At 46.1% G+C, this 15,994-nt stretch overlaps 1 protein-coding gene across 6 annotated transcripts in view; it reads left to right on the top strand.

Moving 5' to 3' along the window:
• AFF1 (ALF transcription elongation factor 1) overlaps positions 1-15,152 on the top strand; it is a 58,477-nt gene extending 43,325 nt beyond the window's left edge. For 5 of the 6 annotated variants that reach the window (XM_031596653.2, XM_031596655.2, XM_031596656.2 and 2 more), the window contains 11 exons: positions 991-1,902; positions 3,750-3,847; positions 5,736-5,985; positions 7,015-7,106; positions 7,584-7,647; positions 8,278-8,414; positions 8,949-9,020; positions 9,584-9,677; positions 9,774-9,817; positions 10,798-11,015; positions 12,568-15,152. In XM_031596653.2, the coding sequence (XP_031452513.2) occupies positions 991-1,902; positions 3,750-3,847; positions 5,736-5,985; positions 7,015-7,106; positions 7,584-7,647; positions 8,278-8,414; positions 8,949-9,020; positions 9,584-9,677; positions 9,774-9,817; positions 10,798-11,015; positions 12,568-12,689 (2,103 nt within the window). In that variant the 3' untranslated portion in view covers positions 12,690-15,152. The remainder of the gene's footprint in view (positions 1-990; positions 1,903-3,749; positions 3,848-5,735; positions 5,986-7,014; positions 7,107-7,583; positions 7,648-8,277; positions 8,415-8,948; positions 9,021-9,583; positions 9,678-9,773; positions 9,818-10,797; positions 11,016-12,567) is intronic. The other variant, XM_031596657.2, reaches the window with a different exon arrangement.
• Positions 15,153-15,994: the final 842 nt, after the last annotated feature.

Here is a 15,994-nt window from a genome sequence, read left to right as displayed (position 1 = left end):
TTTTTTAATTTTATGTGACAAAACCAAATCTATTTTTAAGCCAGACTCCTCTTTAGAGTCATGGTTGAAGACATGTCACTGTGTTCTGCTGCACAAAGAAGGGCTGAGTCTGGGTGGAGAAGAAAACCACTGCAGAAGGGATTAATTAGTCCTGGAAGACCTTTCCTGTGCTAGAGCTTTTTTTCTGAGAAGTGCTGTGGCTGTTCTCAGAATAGGGAGTTGTGGCTGAGAAATAAGTGGTAATTTCTGAACTGGCTCCAGAGAATCATGCCCCTAATTTGCAATTTGCAGCTTTGATGTCTGTTTTTATGGCTGTTTGGTTAACTCTCTTCTCAATTTGTCAGACCTTTGTTTTGATCTGCAGAGCTTCTCCTAGTTGTGTGATGTATCTGGTCAATGTAGTTCAGTGGTAGCTCATGCCTTGTGTGATCAGAGAGACACACCTGTCAGAAAGCGCAGACAGAGGGCTCAGAAGAGGCTGGGCTTGATGTGTTGGCTGTATGCTTTCTTTTGATAAATGCTTAAAGCGCAGAAGTGAAGCCACCTTACTTGTCAGACTTCAGTGAGATGTGACAGCTCTTGATCCATCTCGTGCAAATGATTTGGTAAAAGCATTGTGAGGATAGCACCTGGTTTGGTTTTGGAGTGGTTATGCCTGTGCACGTCTGACTGTGCAGGGTGTTGGTTAGTGGCACAGAGCACACCAAGGTGAGGCTTTTGTGCAGAGCAGGTTATTACAGCACGACAGATAGGGCTGGAGGAATCCAGGAATGCTGTGCCACAGTTTGACTGGTCCTGTGCAAAAAGGATGTCTGTGCTTCTGAATTAACGGTTAGTGTGAATGTACCAGAGCATTCCCCCTTTCTCATGGTCTTTTGCCTTCAAGGTCTTTTAACAGTACAGGGAAATTTTAGTGGGTTCTGATAACTGGTGCTCAGTTTGAGATAAAGGTGTCAGCTTTGCATACTTCCTTTCTCTTTCTATCTGCAGCCTGACCCACCAACTTCCAATAAGTGGCAGCTTGACAACTGGCTCACTAAGGTGAACCCACCAGCAGTGCCAACAGAAAGCCCCAGTGACACTGCCCACACAGATGGCCACGAGGAGGACAAGGAGCAGCCTGTCAGCAACGGTTCCTCCTGTGAGCATGCTGCACCAAAGGAGCCTCATGACAGGAGTTTCATCCGAGCAGCCCAGGCTCCTCAGGATATTCATCTTCCGACCAAACTTGGCTGCCAGAAGTCTCCTGTACGCGTTGAGGAGCACTCACAGAGGCAGACTGTGGGGATCAAAAGGCCCAGCAAGCCCCCAGTGCACGAGGAGCCCAAGGGAGGCCTGAAGGTGGAGAGCGAGCCTGCTCCTTATGAGATCGGAGAGCAGTCTTCCAGAGACAAGCCAAAACTCAAAACAAAAAGCAGACCCAAATCCTGTGACCAAAAAGAACTGAAACCCTGGCTGCAGGAGGCTCCTAAAGAGAAGAAGCACAAGAGCTCCCACCATGCCGATGCCAAAGCCCTGCCGGACCACAGACCCATGAGAGATGTTCTGGTAGGCAGTGCCCAGGAGCGTCCCACTCTCAAACACCTCGCTGAGGGCCAGGGCACAGCTCCCACCAGGACTAGTGGCCACAAGTGTGCTGCTGAGGTCAAGGAGGGCTTTCACAAGGGGAAGCTTCCTGTGCCCACCAAGGAAAAGAAGTTGCTGCCACTGGTGAGGGACGTGCCTGGAAATCATAGCCTCCTGGTTAGAATTGATCTTCCACTCCTGTCAAGAGTTCCCCAGCCTCCTGAGAAGGGGAACCAAAAGAAGAGAGCAGAGGTGAAGGAGTACCCTGGCAGCAAGGGGCAGGACTTGGAGAGGAAAAGCGCAGACACTCCTGACAGGTCCTTCAAAAAGAGGAAGGTGAGAGGTAGAAGTGGAGGTGGGTTTGTGCAGGGGCCACAGTGGTGTACGTGGAGCTGTCTGAAAAAAACCCTGCATATGGTTTATTTCTTCTTCATAGCTTCAGAGTAGACTCATTAGCCTACTCTTGCTGCAGCATTGCCAAATTTTTAAAGGGAACACTCATCAAAAACTATCTCCCAATGTTTCTTATTGGTCAAAAATCCACTGTTGAGCAAATGAAAAGCCCTGCAAGCTGTTTAACAAATGCTTTGGTGTTTCTGAAAGATTAGTCCTAGTTTCAGCCCAAGGAGAGCTTTGCAGGGCAGCAGTGCCTTCTCCATGCACCTCGTGTTACAGACATGGTCTCAGCCATCAGATATCCCTTGCAGGAGAGCATGTTCCCCCCAGCTTGTTCTGCAGCTATCAACTATATTATCCTGCAACTAGAATAGTTGCTTTTCCTTGAATTACAGTACAACCCTTGTTTTGGTCATTGATCACAAGTGTTTTTTTGAAAGCTGCCTCCCAGAATGGACTGTGACAATACAGCTAGTTTTCCTGCAGGGCTTGCAGTGAGTTGATCTGATACACCCAAGTCTTTTCGGTCCCTCCTTCAGGACGACATGGCTTAGCATGTGTGGGTGGATAATCTTGATTTGGGGCAAGTTTCATTTGCTCCTGTCACCCCATGAGCTTCCTGTGGTTGTGTGGAAGAACCGAGAAGAACAAGGAGATGGTGAAGAAATGTAGATGCCCCAGTGGTTCCTGTTCTGCAGTGAAGCAGGAAGAAGGCAGGTGGGCAGTGAATCTGTCAGTGCTCCCACTGGTCTCTCCAGGACCAAAGAGGAGCTGTCTGACGCCAGGCACATCGTGCCTCGCAACCTGAGCATCTGATGGCAGGAAAACCTGTGTCCCAGCCTTGCCACGTGTGTTGGGTCAGTGTGCCGTAGTGCCCTTGGCAGCATAGGCTCCCTCGCAGCCAGCTGGGTCAGCTGCAGCTGCCAGACCTTTTCTGAAGCAGTGTGGAGATCAACCTGAGAAATGGCGTAAGGACATGATCCCCATGCTGGAGCCTTGCCTTGATGACTCTGCACCATCCGTGTGCAACCCACCGAGCTGCATCACAGTGACATGAACCTGCTCTTTGGAGATGGATGGAAAGTACTTAGATGCTTTTTGCTAGCACCACGTACGCCATGGGTTGTGCTCCTTTTCTACGAATTTTCTAGTGTTGTAGTGAATTATTTGGAAGTTCTTTCCATCAATGTGAGCTGGTGAATTGGCATCGCATGGTTTGTATCATATCTATGGAGTGTGTGTAAAAGGTGTCTTTTATTACCTCTCTGCCTCATTGGTTCCTGCTGTACTGGAGGACAGCATGTAGGCAGCAAATTTAATTGAAGTGTCACCCTCTAATTGATTCTTGCTGATAAAACCCAAATCCCTCCACCTGTCAGGAAGCTGAGTAGTTTAAGTCTCCAATGAATGCTTTTTCTCCCTAATCTAAGACAAAAATTAAAAAGCAACATGGCACTAAATAAATAAATAAATAAAAAGAGAAAAAACAATATGCAGAAATCACATCATGAAATGTGTATTTCAAGCTATGGAAGTACATTAGTTTTCAGCTATTGGCAAGGAGAGCTTTAGCTGTTCCGTCCCCTCCGTGACAAAATAATTATTCTGTCCAAGCAGAAGTAGATAAGGTCATTTCAGGATACTTGTCAGTGAGCCTGAAATCTGCTGTACTCTGGTTTTCCACTTTGCCAGCTCCAATCTCTTTTTTTTTAATGCGAAACCATCAAACTTAGCTGTTTTGTTCTGTGCTTTACATGAAAGTTGATTTTTTTCTTTGTGTTTGTTAGAGAGAAAAGGAGAAGGACATCGATAGGAAGAAAAGGAAGTTGGACAATGAAGCAAAATCATTGCAGTCTTCACCTAACAAAGACTCCTGTAAATTGAAGTGAGTATACAGTGGTGGGATGGTAGAAAAAATGCATTAAACTGAGCGTTTCTTTACAACCTTAAAACAAAGAGAAACCTTCCGTTCTTCCTGTGAATTTGCTTAATGTAATGTGCCTTTGGAAACATAATCTGCTGCAAATTTTTGTCTGCCACGTGGCTATAGGAGTGTAGTTTGCCTTTTTATTTGTTGCAGATGTGCAGTTGCCCTTAGTGTCCCCCATCTTTCTCACCCTTTGTAATGCTCAAGGTGATGTTTTGATGTTTTGGTGCTTGGCCTCCTGCCACGCTTGCACTGTGTTGCTGTAAAACTGCATGTGATGGCACTTGTCCCAATTTCTAGCAGTTAAGATGAAATGAAAACTTGGCCATTTCAAACACAAATGTGTCCATCCTGCAGTTCAGATTGCTGAACTGATCCCTCCATTACACGTAGCTCAAAAAATCTGTTGAGGCTGCAGGAAATGAAATTGCTGGTTGTGCCAGTGCTGCTTTTCCTTCTAGGCTGATATCCACACAGTGGCTCTGCCATCTTTCAGAAGAGATGCTGTGCAACAAAACAATTGCATGGAGTCTGGTGTTCGAGTTAGAAATAATGCAGCAGACTGCCTGCCTGCTGGGACCTTGTCTGACTGCAGTGGTAATCCCTTGTCAGGAGCATTTCCCTTCTCCCCTCAAATTGTCCCATTGTGTAGCTGAATGGGTGCACATCCACTGTGCTTGTGAACCACGCCAGGAATTTCAGGTGGCCTTCATAGCCAAAAATGTCTCCTTCATTCCAGCAATTGTGTGGGCAGTGCTTCTGGTAGTTCTGCTGAAACTCCCTCCATGATTTGCACAACAGCATACCACTAGCATTTTGGCTAGGTCTGCGTGAGGGCTTCCAAGAATGTATCTTGATGGGCAGTGCTCCCGAGAGAGGAGACTGGTGCATCCATCATGAGCTGCTGCAGTCATTTTCTGCTTACTCAGGGCCATCATGAGCTTGAGGTATTGGCTTGGATTTGTTGAGGTTTGCATCCTGACTCAGCTGCTTCTCTCTAGGGAAAACCTTGACAATCTTACAACACCAAGTTGTTGGGGCCCATGTTTAGCACTCCTCACTCTAAACACTTTCTATTTTCTAGGAAACTTTGAGGAACTGAAAGAAAATAATGTAAATGAGTGTCAGTGAAATTAGATGTAGAGCTACTGAGTTCTGCTTATAGCTGCAGGAGTTCCCTTGTAATCCCAACTCCAGATGGTCAGAAATTTGGCACAGTATTATTAAATATGATCAGCTCTACCATTTAAAAGCACAGCATTTAAAGTCCTTCTCCCTTAAATCCTCACATGTGTTGTCTAGTAGAGTTGGCAAGTCCTAAAGGACCAACTGGGCTTAATTCTGCTGAGGCCTGCGTGGAACCATGTGTCAGGGCAAGTGTCGGTGGCTACAGAAGATGCCTTCTTCCATAGCAGGGGGAGAGAGGCAGTGCTGTGGTTCCCTTGCCATCTTGGGTGATTGGTCCTGGGGATTTTCCTTGCTGGAGTAAACCCCTCCCTTTTTCAGTGAAAAGGTGCTGTGGCATTTCTGCAGCATCCTGACTTGCTACTTGCACGTTTCCTCTAAGGATGAGTCCAGAGGCTTATTCCTATCTCAAGAGCAATTTGCTTGTGTGTTATTGACAGCTGAACACGTGGTATCTAATACACAGCAAAGTTCCTGATGCTTCGTTTTTGTTTCTGTTAGGATCTTTGTTAATAAGTCATCTGGCATTTCTGAAGAAATTTAAACAGTATTGGTACACAGTGCATTTAAGGATGATTTTTTATTTTAAAAAACCCAACACCCTCAATATTATATAGATACTGTATTCATCCCAACTGCAAAATTCACTTCCCATCTCCAGAGCACGAAACGCTTCATCTGAGACCCAGAACAAAGATCTCAGGCAACCCCTGCCACTGCTGCCCATGTCTCCCGTGCATCCTGCACAAAAGCCAATCAAGAAGGCCCATAAAAGGCCCAGGAGTGAGAACGGCCAGCCACCTGCCACTGCCAGCAGCACTGCCTTGGTCACAAGCAACCACAAGGATCCTTCTTCCTCCAAGCAGAAGAAGATGGTGGAAAACCACTCTGAGCAGGTGAAGGGTGACAAAGTAGGTATTGGTTATTAGTGGTGGGATGTGTCCTGCAACTTGTGGCTGCCATCTAATTCTCTTTAGAAACCTATCCATAGGATATTAAGTGAGGAGAACAGTAAACCAGCCACCAGAGAGAGCTCTTTGAAACATATTTGTCCCTTCAGTGGCGATCTGAGACTGTATCTTGCTAGCTTGAATAGCCATGCTGTTGTATCGCTGCTCACTTTCCTGTTTTCATCTCATTGGTGAAACTCAGTGTGAAAAGGTAACCATGTGAAAAAAAGAATGGTGTTTATGACAGGAACCAGTTCTGACTGTAGACAACTGCCAGTAAGGTATGATAGGTGTAAAGAGAAGTGTGTTTACAAAAAACAAACTAACAAAAACAAGTAAATTGCTTGCGAGTAAGAAATAACCAAACTCTGGTTTTGGCTGCAACCTGTGTAGAAGTTGTTATAGCTTGCATTAAAAAATATTGTTAGTGATTCTTGCAGCTAGATCTTCACATTAGTGGCTTAGAAAATTCAACTCTACTGCAATGAGTGCTTATGTGTGTGTGGTCCAGAACTTCCATGTGCATGCACTCTAACGGAGACTGTGCATGCTGTATAAACTGGCTTCTCACTTCTTTCTTTTTCCTGACACTGTAGTTAGTAATGCAGAATCAGCAGTTGCTGTGGTTAAGCTAGATGTAAGTGTGAAAGGGTATTAGCAGTTCCTGTCTTTTCCAGTGGCTGTGAAAAATGTGCTGCTGGCAGCCTTACTGCTATTTTAGCTATTGTACAAGGAAACCTGCTGCCTAATTTCTGCCTGCTCGGGGAGTGTTTGATGGCATTAAAACCTCAGCAGCAGCCTGGCGGGAAGCCAGGTTTTCATTTCTAGTATTTGTCTGGGGTCTGGGAAGGAAGAGGGGGAGGAACCTTGAGAAGTAGCTTATATCTCAGACAAATAAACGTTTTCACTTCAAATTTAGGAAAGCCATGTTTTAGAACTATTCTAAATGGATCTCTCTAATCAGCTTTATCTCTGCTCCTGATCTTTCAGGGATCTGCAGGGGATGTTACAAATCCTTTACCAGTGCCTTCTGTGCCAAATGGTACCTCCAAACCAAGGAGACCTCAAATCAAGTTTGAAAGGTAAGATTTTGTTCTATGCCCCTCTGAAGATGCCAGGCAAGGCTGGCCACGCAGCCACCATGGCTCCTGCTTTGTACTGAGCATTGCTTTCGTTAGATCTGCCTTGTCACCTCTGGGACATCCCCACAAAGCAATGGTCTCTCCTTTTAGCAGCTCTCAGTGTGAGGGAAGCTGCTGTAGAAGTCAGGTGCTTGTTTAACTTGGAGACATCCCACTCTGCATGGGGCTATGCAGTGTGCCTGACAGGAAGGGATGGTGTTGGTTTCTCTGAGTCCTGGCAGGTGGCAGGCCAGTCTAGGATATGAACCTTTAAACAGGCACATGACATCCATGTAGTGATTTTTCTAAATCTGGTGTGTGTTTGATAGCAGTATCAGCTTGTATTGGAGTCACAGCATCATCTAGATAAGGCTAGCATTGTTACTTCCCCTATCCTTTTTCTCTTACGTTGTTTTCCTCTACCTGTTTCCATTTCAGACAGCATTTGACAGAATATTACCTGGAAGAGGCCAAGAAGATGAAGCACGAGGCTGATGCCATGGTAAGCTTGACACTGCTTGACACTGCTTTTCCTCTGGGATCTCACACCTGCAGGTACATGATGGAAGTGCACTGGCCAATGTCTCTTCCAGCTAGTGGAACATGTTCCAGTCATATGTGGGGAGGCTGTTTTTATTTACCAGATTTTCAGGCACTTCCCTTTGTATAAACACATCCAGAGAATGTACCTGGAGAACAGGAATAAAAACTGACTTTTTTCTGCAGAGCTATCACAAAGTCCTGGCAGGTGAATCAGAAAGTCAGTTGTAGGGCAGCTTGCTCTGAAATACAGGAGTACTGGTGATAATTGTGTTGCTGTTGAACAAGATTTGGAAATGCCCTTTGCAAATATAGGCCCCAGGTGCTGCCAAGAATACCTAAAAAGCGTGAATTGCCATAGGAAAAACACTTGCTGTGGCAGAATACAGGGAAGAGCAGCCGACAGTACAAGCACACAGGGCTGGTGACCAGGACAACATTAGGGGCTCAACAGAGAGCCTTCACTACCTGGAGGCCTGACGTGTGTTTTGTAACTTCTTCAAATTCTACCCATTTAGAGAGAGAAAAGGAATTCAGGTACACTTGAGATAGTTTTTGCCTTTGTCTGAAAGTGAGAAATTTTTCCCAACAGATGGACAAGACTGGAAAGGCCTTTCAGTACCTTGATGCTGCCCTTTCCTTCATTGAATATGGGATGGCCCTGGAATCGAATGCGGAAGCACCAAAACCTGCTTACAGCATCTTCGCTGACACAATAGATCTCCTCAAGTAAGTGGCTTTCGAACCATGATGGTCAGGCAGTGTGCTTGGAGGGAAGCAGTGGTTGTGTTTTTTGCTGGTAATACGTATGACATCTGCAGGCAGTACAACCCAGGGAGCTCGATACTAGATAGAAAAGAGACAGGAACCACTTAATTCATATTGAAGTTGAGGGTTGTGTGCGTGTTTTCGACAGCTGCTTTGACTTCCTCCCCATGGAGCTGATTGAAACAGCTGCCAGTAATTTCTTTATGGCAGACTTCAACATTTTAAAATTTCATTGCTTTCTGATTTTAATGGACTGTATTTTCACAATGCTCTTGTTGCTTTGTGAGAACTCCATCAAGATGTCTTACCTGGCCTGAAATTAATATTCCACCCTCAGTAAGGAGAGCTCCTGCTGAGGGCCTCAAGCCTGCAACCATGGGGGCATCACCTCTGGGGCTTTGGAGCAGTGTTTGAGGGAGTGGCATACAGCAGTTCTTCTAAACAGCCTTGAGAGCCCTGATGACTGACAAGATGCTGTTCATTTCGTTCCCCCAGATACGTAATGACACTAAAACCCTTTACGGATGTCTCAGCATCTTCACATGAACATGTCTTTGCTGTGTTATGGTACGTAGCTGTTTTTCTGACTTCCTATTCTGTTTGTAGACTTACTATAATTTAAGTCCTGTTATTTGTAGTGGCAAAGGAATGAGTTAAATTGGCATCAGAGTTCTTCAAGGGAAAAAACAATATAAAAACCAGAGCAAACCAGAACATCTTTAAAGTGGGCTAGGATATAACAAGAGACCAGGCATGGAAGGTGCAGGCTCCAAAATTTGACCTGTTGGTAACTGGAGAGCATGTGAAGGCTTTCACACCAGGCAGAAGAATGTGATTTGCTTGCCCACATTTTGGCTGTGTAACTGATGCTGTAGCTGAGCACAGCTGCTGCTGCTGCTGGTTGAGGGCTTGCTCAGCCCCTGGGATCCAAAAGGGCTGTGCACCTTCTCATTAAAACATAGCCCTTCCTCTTTTTCACAGAATCTGACTCTTAAGTTGAGCAGGAGAGGAGATCCTGAACTTGGTTTGGCAGAGAGGCTGATGGGTGCTGGTACCTACCTGGTGTGGTCATTGCTGGCACAGTGGCAGCAGGCACGAGTGCTGACTCTTGACTGTCTTTCTGTTCACAGCATGCGCTGCCAGTCCCTCCTTCACATGGCAATGTTTCGTTACAAAAGAGACACTGCAATAAAGTATTCCAGGATCCTGAATGACCACTTCAAGGTAGGGCACTTGTGTTGCTGTGCTGCCAGCTCAGAGGCTACAGTTGGTTCTGGTATTGGCCAAGAAAACTAACAAGAGCTCTCTTCCTTGCTGCAGAGTTCTTCCAGAATAACACAGGCACCTTCTCCGTGTGTTGCAAGGTAAGGTGTAAAAATCAGCATCTGTAAAGTTGTGAGCAGAAACTGAAGTGGGAATCTTTGAGATACTAACTACATTTGAAAATGACTTGCCATCCCCTCCACCTTGCCACTTGACATCATGTTAAGGGGCATAAAGGTGTTTCTGCTCTCTTTCCTGTCTTTTGCATCAGTGAAGGATTTTTTTTTTTGTTATGGGATGAGATCCAGAGAGTCACTGCCTGTCTTGGAGAGCAGTTCTCCACCAAGGCAGTGGGGAGAGCACTGTGGCTGTGCTGTTCTCAGAGCCCCTGCTCTTGTCATCCTTCTATTCCATCTCTGAGATCTCTTAAGACTCTCTGGAACACCATGCCCATCTCCCTGGCTGCTACCTGGTAGGACAATGCTTTAACACCATGGTAGAATCACTTTGAAGTGATATTTGTATATTTTTCTCTGTGTTAGTCATCAATCAAGAAAAAGAAACTCATTTTCTGATTTTTGAATTATTGAACATTTGTTACTTTTCTGTATTTACAGCAGTTCTTGTATGCATAGCAGCAAAAGGAAAGCTGCCATTTAAGTGTTTGACCCAAAGCTCAGAACACAGGGCCTGCACCTTAGGGACAGAAGAGGAGTTTTCCTCTGTTTTGCAGCGACTGTATTTGGGAAATAGATGCCTAGTTCCACATTGATTCCCTTTAAACTCTGCGATTGAGAGGCTCATTTGGTCTAAAGCTCCAGTTATTTTTCTGCCACATGTGCAGTACGGCTTGCTGATATGTAAATGGCTTCCCAGGTGCAGTGGTGGAGGCTATCTCATGCAAGCAACTTGAACTAGTAGCAGGAAGCAATGATGAAACCTCACCCTGGCAGGCAAGCAAGCTGGCCACATTGAGTGCAGGTCCAGATGACACCAGATAGCTCCTGGCATGAAATAGTCTTGTGAAAAGACATTTACCTCTGAAGACAGGCATTCACGGTGTTGTTTCTTTCTCCTGCAGAAGCACAGGCATGCCTTCTCCTCATTCTCCAGTGCCCTCTCCTGCCAGATCTATAAGTTCTCAGCAGGGATCAAATGGTAGCAATTGCGGTTGCAACAGCGTTGGCTCTTCAGTCACCATCCCAAGCATCACCTCTTCATACGTCAACATCACTTCTTATGTCCTCTATGCGTATAATATTTGGGAACATGCTGATGCACTGTCCAAGAATAATAAGGGTAAGCTTCCTTCACTTCAGCTTTTCCATTTTGTACATTGTGTTTATCTGTATGAACCTATTTAAATTCTAACACTTAGTATAACAAACACCATAACTGAGGGAGAAAACCTTAAATATGTTGAAAAGACACCTGTGATGTATTGGCAGGTTTTTGGCAGAAATACTTAGTGATGATATATTGGTGAATGTTCCAATTAAAGGATTATCTTGGCAGCCTCAAATGTCTGTGAACTAAGGGTTCACTGCAGGAAACCAGGCAAATTGCTTTGTGCTAACAAGAGAAGCCAGCCCAGGGGTTTTTCTGCTCTTTGTTTTTCCCTTGCAGGGAGCTTAGGTTTTCTGAGTTGGTTCACTTCACTTTCTATCAGATTTGTGCCCAGTGGCCTTGTGTTTCATTTTGTTTATCGGAGTCTCTGGAATTCTTAACTTGAAAATGGTGAGACTGGTTTCCTGCTATCACAGAGTAAGCAAGCAGCGCTTGGAGTCCTTATTGAGTACGTGATCAGCATTTGGCAATAAAACAACTGCTATGTTCTTATTACACAGAATCACAGAATCATAGGAGTTGGAGGGTATCCCTCTGGGGATTATCTGGTCCAACTTCCCTGCTAAAGTGGGTTCCCTAAAATAGGTTGCGCAGGAAGATGTGCAGGCAGGTTTTGAATGTCTCCAGAGAAGGAGACTCCATAGCTTCTCTGGGCAGCTGTTCAGTGCTCTGTCACCCTCACAGGAAAGTTCTTCCTCATGTTCATATGGAATTCCTGTGTTCCAGTCTGTGCCTGCTGCCCCTTGTCCTGTTGCTGCACACCACAGAACAGAGCCTGGCCTCACCTACTTGATTGCCACCCTTTAGGTATTGATAAGCACTGATCAGATCTGCTCTCAGCCTTTCTTCTCCAGGCTGAACACCCCCAGCTCTCTCAGCCTTTCCCCGTGCAGGAGATGCTCCAGGCCCCGATCATTTTTGTCACCCTCCTCTGGACTTTCTCTAGAATTTCCCTGTCCTTCTTGAGCTGGGGAGCCCAGAACTGGGCACAGTGCTCCAGATGTGGCAGAGCAGAGGAGGAGGGTCACTTCCCTCATCCTGCTGGCCATGCTCTTTGCAACGCAGCCCAGGATCCCACTGCCCCTCTTGGCCACAAGGGCACACTGCTGGCTCATGGCCAACCTGCTGTCTACTGGGACACCCAGGTCCTTCTCCACAGAGCTCCTCTCCAGCAGGTCAGCCCCAGCCTGTACCGATGTGTGCAGTTGTTCCTTCCCAGGTGCAAGACATGCCCCTGCTGAACCTCATCAAGTTCCTCTCTGCCCAACTCTCAGCCTGTCCGGGTCTCGCATTTTATAGTTTTACTGTTAAAAATACTGTTTTGTTGTCCCATGACACAAGCAGTGGTGGACAGGCAACAGCCCCAGTGTGGACACAGCTCAGTCACAACCAGGCAGCCCACATAATGCACATGGTGTTTTGGGGTGAAGGGATGTATTGCCAAACATGCTGTGCCTGTTGCGTGAAACCAACCAACTGTTTTCTCTCTCTGATCTTTTTGCAGAGTTTTTTGCTGAACTCAGCACAGCGGTGTGCCCTCTGGCACTGACCAGTAGCATGACTGAAATGGTACACTACACTAGACAGGGTTTACATTGGCTGAGACTGAACTCAAGTACGCCTTAACTGGTGCTCATGGTGGCTAAGTACCTTGAACTCTTTTGCACTTTGGAAGCTTCAGAAACACTCTGGCTTGCTGAATTATTGGATACAAAGCACCTGCAAGGGAAATAAATAAAGGTGAAGTAATCTGGTTACACTGGAAAAAAATGAACTTTATTTTTAGGGTAGCATTTTGTTGCCTTGGAAAAGAAGAGACAGAGGAGGGCCTCAGCATTGATGGCACCTTCGTTTAAAATGGTGAAGTGCAATGAATCGTCTGAGTGGCTCTATGTGTTGATGGTCTAAAAACATTTCTATTACGAATAACCAGCAGGACAATAATCACACCTGAAGAAGTGCCGACAAGAAGGAAATCTGCCTCCAGAAGTTATTATGCAACACGCCACAGTCTGCAATGGTTGTGTGCCTGAAAGAGATGTGAAGTGAGTGTATTTGCGAGCATGGGTGCAGTCCATCATGTTGGATCTTTGGTTTTGGATGGCGAGTGGCATCCCCATCACCGTAACAACGTGGTACAGACAGCAGAGTGCTCTGCCTCACCAGCCCCAGCCTCACTCACATGCATTGCCTGCCAGCAGCTGCACTGATGACACCCTGCCACCGGTGCTGCACGTCCACTTCCAAAGTCACGTCACTGTGCTTCCACCTGACCTGGCCCACACCCTAACATGATGTTGCTCACCATCTCTCTCGGTTTCAGCTCTGGAAGCCAAATGCAGCTGGGGCTCCGCATTGGCCCTGCGATGGAGGGATGTTGCTCCCGCTGAGGACACCTCGTCTGCTCACGCTGCACCCATTCAGGGGGAGTGGACAGATGGAGGGCTGTCGTGGGTGACTGTGCTCACTTGAGCGCTGCTTTGGGTGGGAGAGGTGGGAGAAGAAGAGGCCATGTGGCCTCATGGGGCACAAGGTGAGTCCTGTGTTTGGATGTTGGCCTGCAGCCCTTGCTGGTCCCAGTGAATATCCAGGAGCAGGATGTGGATACCAAAATCAAGTGCTCTTCATGTGGGAGGTAACCGTGTACTCTACCTCAGCTAAACCACAGAGTGGGCCCAGGGACATGGAACCTGTCTTCAAGGGAACACAAAAGGGAATAGCGAGGTGTTCGCAAGCCTTTGTCCTTGTCAGGAGTTGCATATTTGGAATTGTGATTTGGCAGGTGGCAGTAGAAGTGAAGGCAGCATCCACAGCACTTGTAGGAAGACAGCCTTCTGTACCCAAAGATTTCCTGTTGCATGACAGCAGCATCCTGCCATCCTCATATCTGATAGTGTGCCTTAGCCCTCTGGTCACCTCTCACATCCCTCCCAACTGCGGGAGTGGTGAAGAGGAGGACGATATCCCAAAATAAATTGTGCTTACAGGGAAGAACGTATCTCCGGTGAGTTAGCTCCCTTTCCCTACATCATTTCAGGGTGGAGGAGCAGGTTTGCACAAATGCAGCAGTAACCCCTTGCAAAACACCTGCTGGGAGTTCGGAGGTTCACAAGAATCCGCAGAAAGTAATTGGAAGCAAGGGGGTCTGCATTACCACACATAAATGCTGCAGGAGCAGCTTCCCCCTGCCAAGGGCTAGCTCAGCAGTGCTGTGCCAGAGACGCACCTTTGAGTTGTCCTATGTTCACTTTATTAAAAGCCTTAGTGCATTTCGGGGATAAGCTGCCCCAGGCTGTGGGAGGGAGTAACTGGGAGCCTGCTTGCTCCTGGCATGCAGAGAGGATGGTCACTGCTGCTTTCTGATTTTGCCTTGCAGCAAGGCTGTGTCCGGGTGCTCTAGCTGAGGAAGAGGGCAGGGAGTGCTGTTGTTGCTGGAAGCAGCTGGAAGGTGGAACAGGGGCTCTCATTTCAAATCCAGGGGTGGGTGGAAGCAGCATTTTCTTTCTGTTGGTGGAAGAGACTGCATAAATTGGAGCTAATTTTCAGAAAGCCATTGTATTTCCATCATGAGCCAGGTGAGAGGCCCGCGAGGGTTAGGGAAAGATGCCCATAGTTTTCACCTGAGTCTGATTAGGCCCTTTAAAAAATGGGAAGAAAAAAAAAAAAGGATTTGCCGTTAGGAAACAAAACCATGCATCCAAGGAAAATTAGAGGTGATGGTTGAGTCCCTGAAGAAGAGGAAGCTGTGGTGGCAACGCAGCATCATTTCCACGCAATATTTATTTAGAAGAAATAATAATGTGTTTGAATTGTTAAATGTTCTATTTTTAAGATGCCATTTATTTAAGAGTTGAAAAGCCCCACTTCCATGGAGACAGAGATCTCTTCTGTAACTGAAGGTCAAAGTCTGATTGCAATGTCCTTGTGTTTGGTTTTCTCCCTTCCATCTTGGTTCTCATTACAAACCTGTACACCTTAAACTTATTTTGGGGACATGTGTCCCTCTTGTACATAACCTCTGCCCTGTGTGCGACGGAGTGTCCAACATGGTCAATTCGCTCATGTGGGTAATAAACAATACATGAAGTAGCCCATCTGTTGCGAGTCGTTGCCAGAGTCCTCGTGTTCTCAGCTTCTGGGAGAGGAATTGCTGTGTGCCCTCTGTTTTGTTTGGTGGTGGTGAATGTCTTTGCTCCCAGGAAGAGCGATTTCACCTCTCTGCACTGCTGGGATACGTGTTTAATTCAGGTCTTTTCTGCAATACGCTTTGCACCTATCATGTTTGCTGCTAATGGATGTGGTTTTTAATGTAGCATCTGAAGCGTTCAGAATACTGGATCCTGTTTTAAATGCTTGCTGGGTATGCTGCTGTTACAGATATTGTGTATGGAAACAGATTTTTTTTAGGTCAATGCACTTTTTCACTGCACACTTAAAAACCTAACGGCAAAATTTAAACTGGAATACGTAAAAGAAACAGCCGGTTAGACAAAACCTGAGATGTGAAGCACCTGGTGCAGTTTTCAGCTGTGGATGAGGTGAGAGGAGCTTGGTGTCACATTTGCAAACATGGTTTGCTGGAAGCAATTGGTGCTTGGAGCAGGATGGAGCTGAGTGGTTTGGTTGTTTGTTGAACCATTGTTTACCAAACCTGATTTTGTAGCCATGTGTATTTTATTTTGAGATTTGTTATCTATTCTGTGTTAGCTGTCTTTCTCTCTTTGGCTTTGCTTACCCTTTTCAGAGGCAACAGTTTTTGGCAAAGCAGATGCATGAAAGTTGATTGTGATCTCACTTGGATCTCTCTGGCAGCTCACGCTTGCTTTATATTAATTGTGCTGTTAATAATCAAAATCAACAGCGTTCCCGGGCCGCTGTCAGCATTACTGAACGTGTTTCCAAAAATTAGTATTCCCAACCCAAGGGTCTGT

The sequence above is a fragment of the Phasianus colchicus genome, chromosome 4 (genome assembly GCF_987193195.1).
Source record: "Phasianus colchicus chromosome 4, bPhaCol1.hap1.1, whole genome shotgun sequence".
NCBI lineage: Eukaryota > Metazoa > Chordata > Aves > Galliformes > Phasianidae > Phasianus > Phasianus colchicus.
The sequence above is the reverse complement of the archived record's forward strand: the minus strand, read 5'-3'. Positions and strand labels throughout refer to the sequence as shown.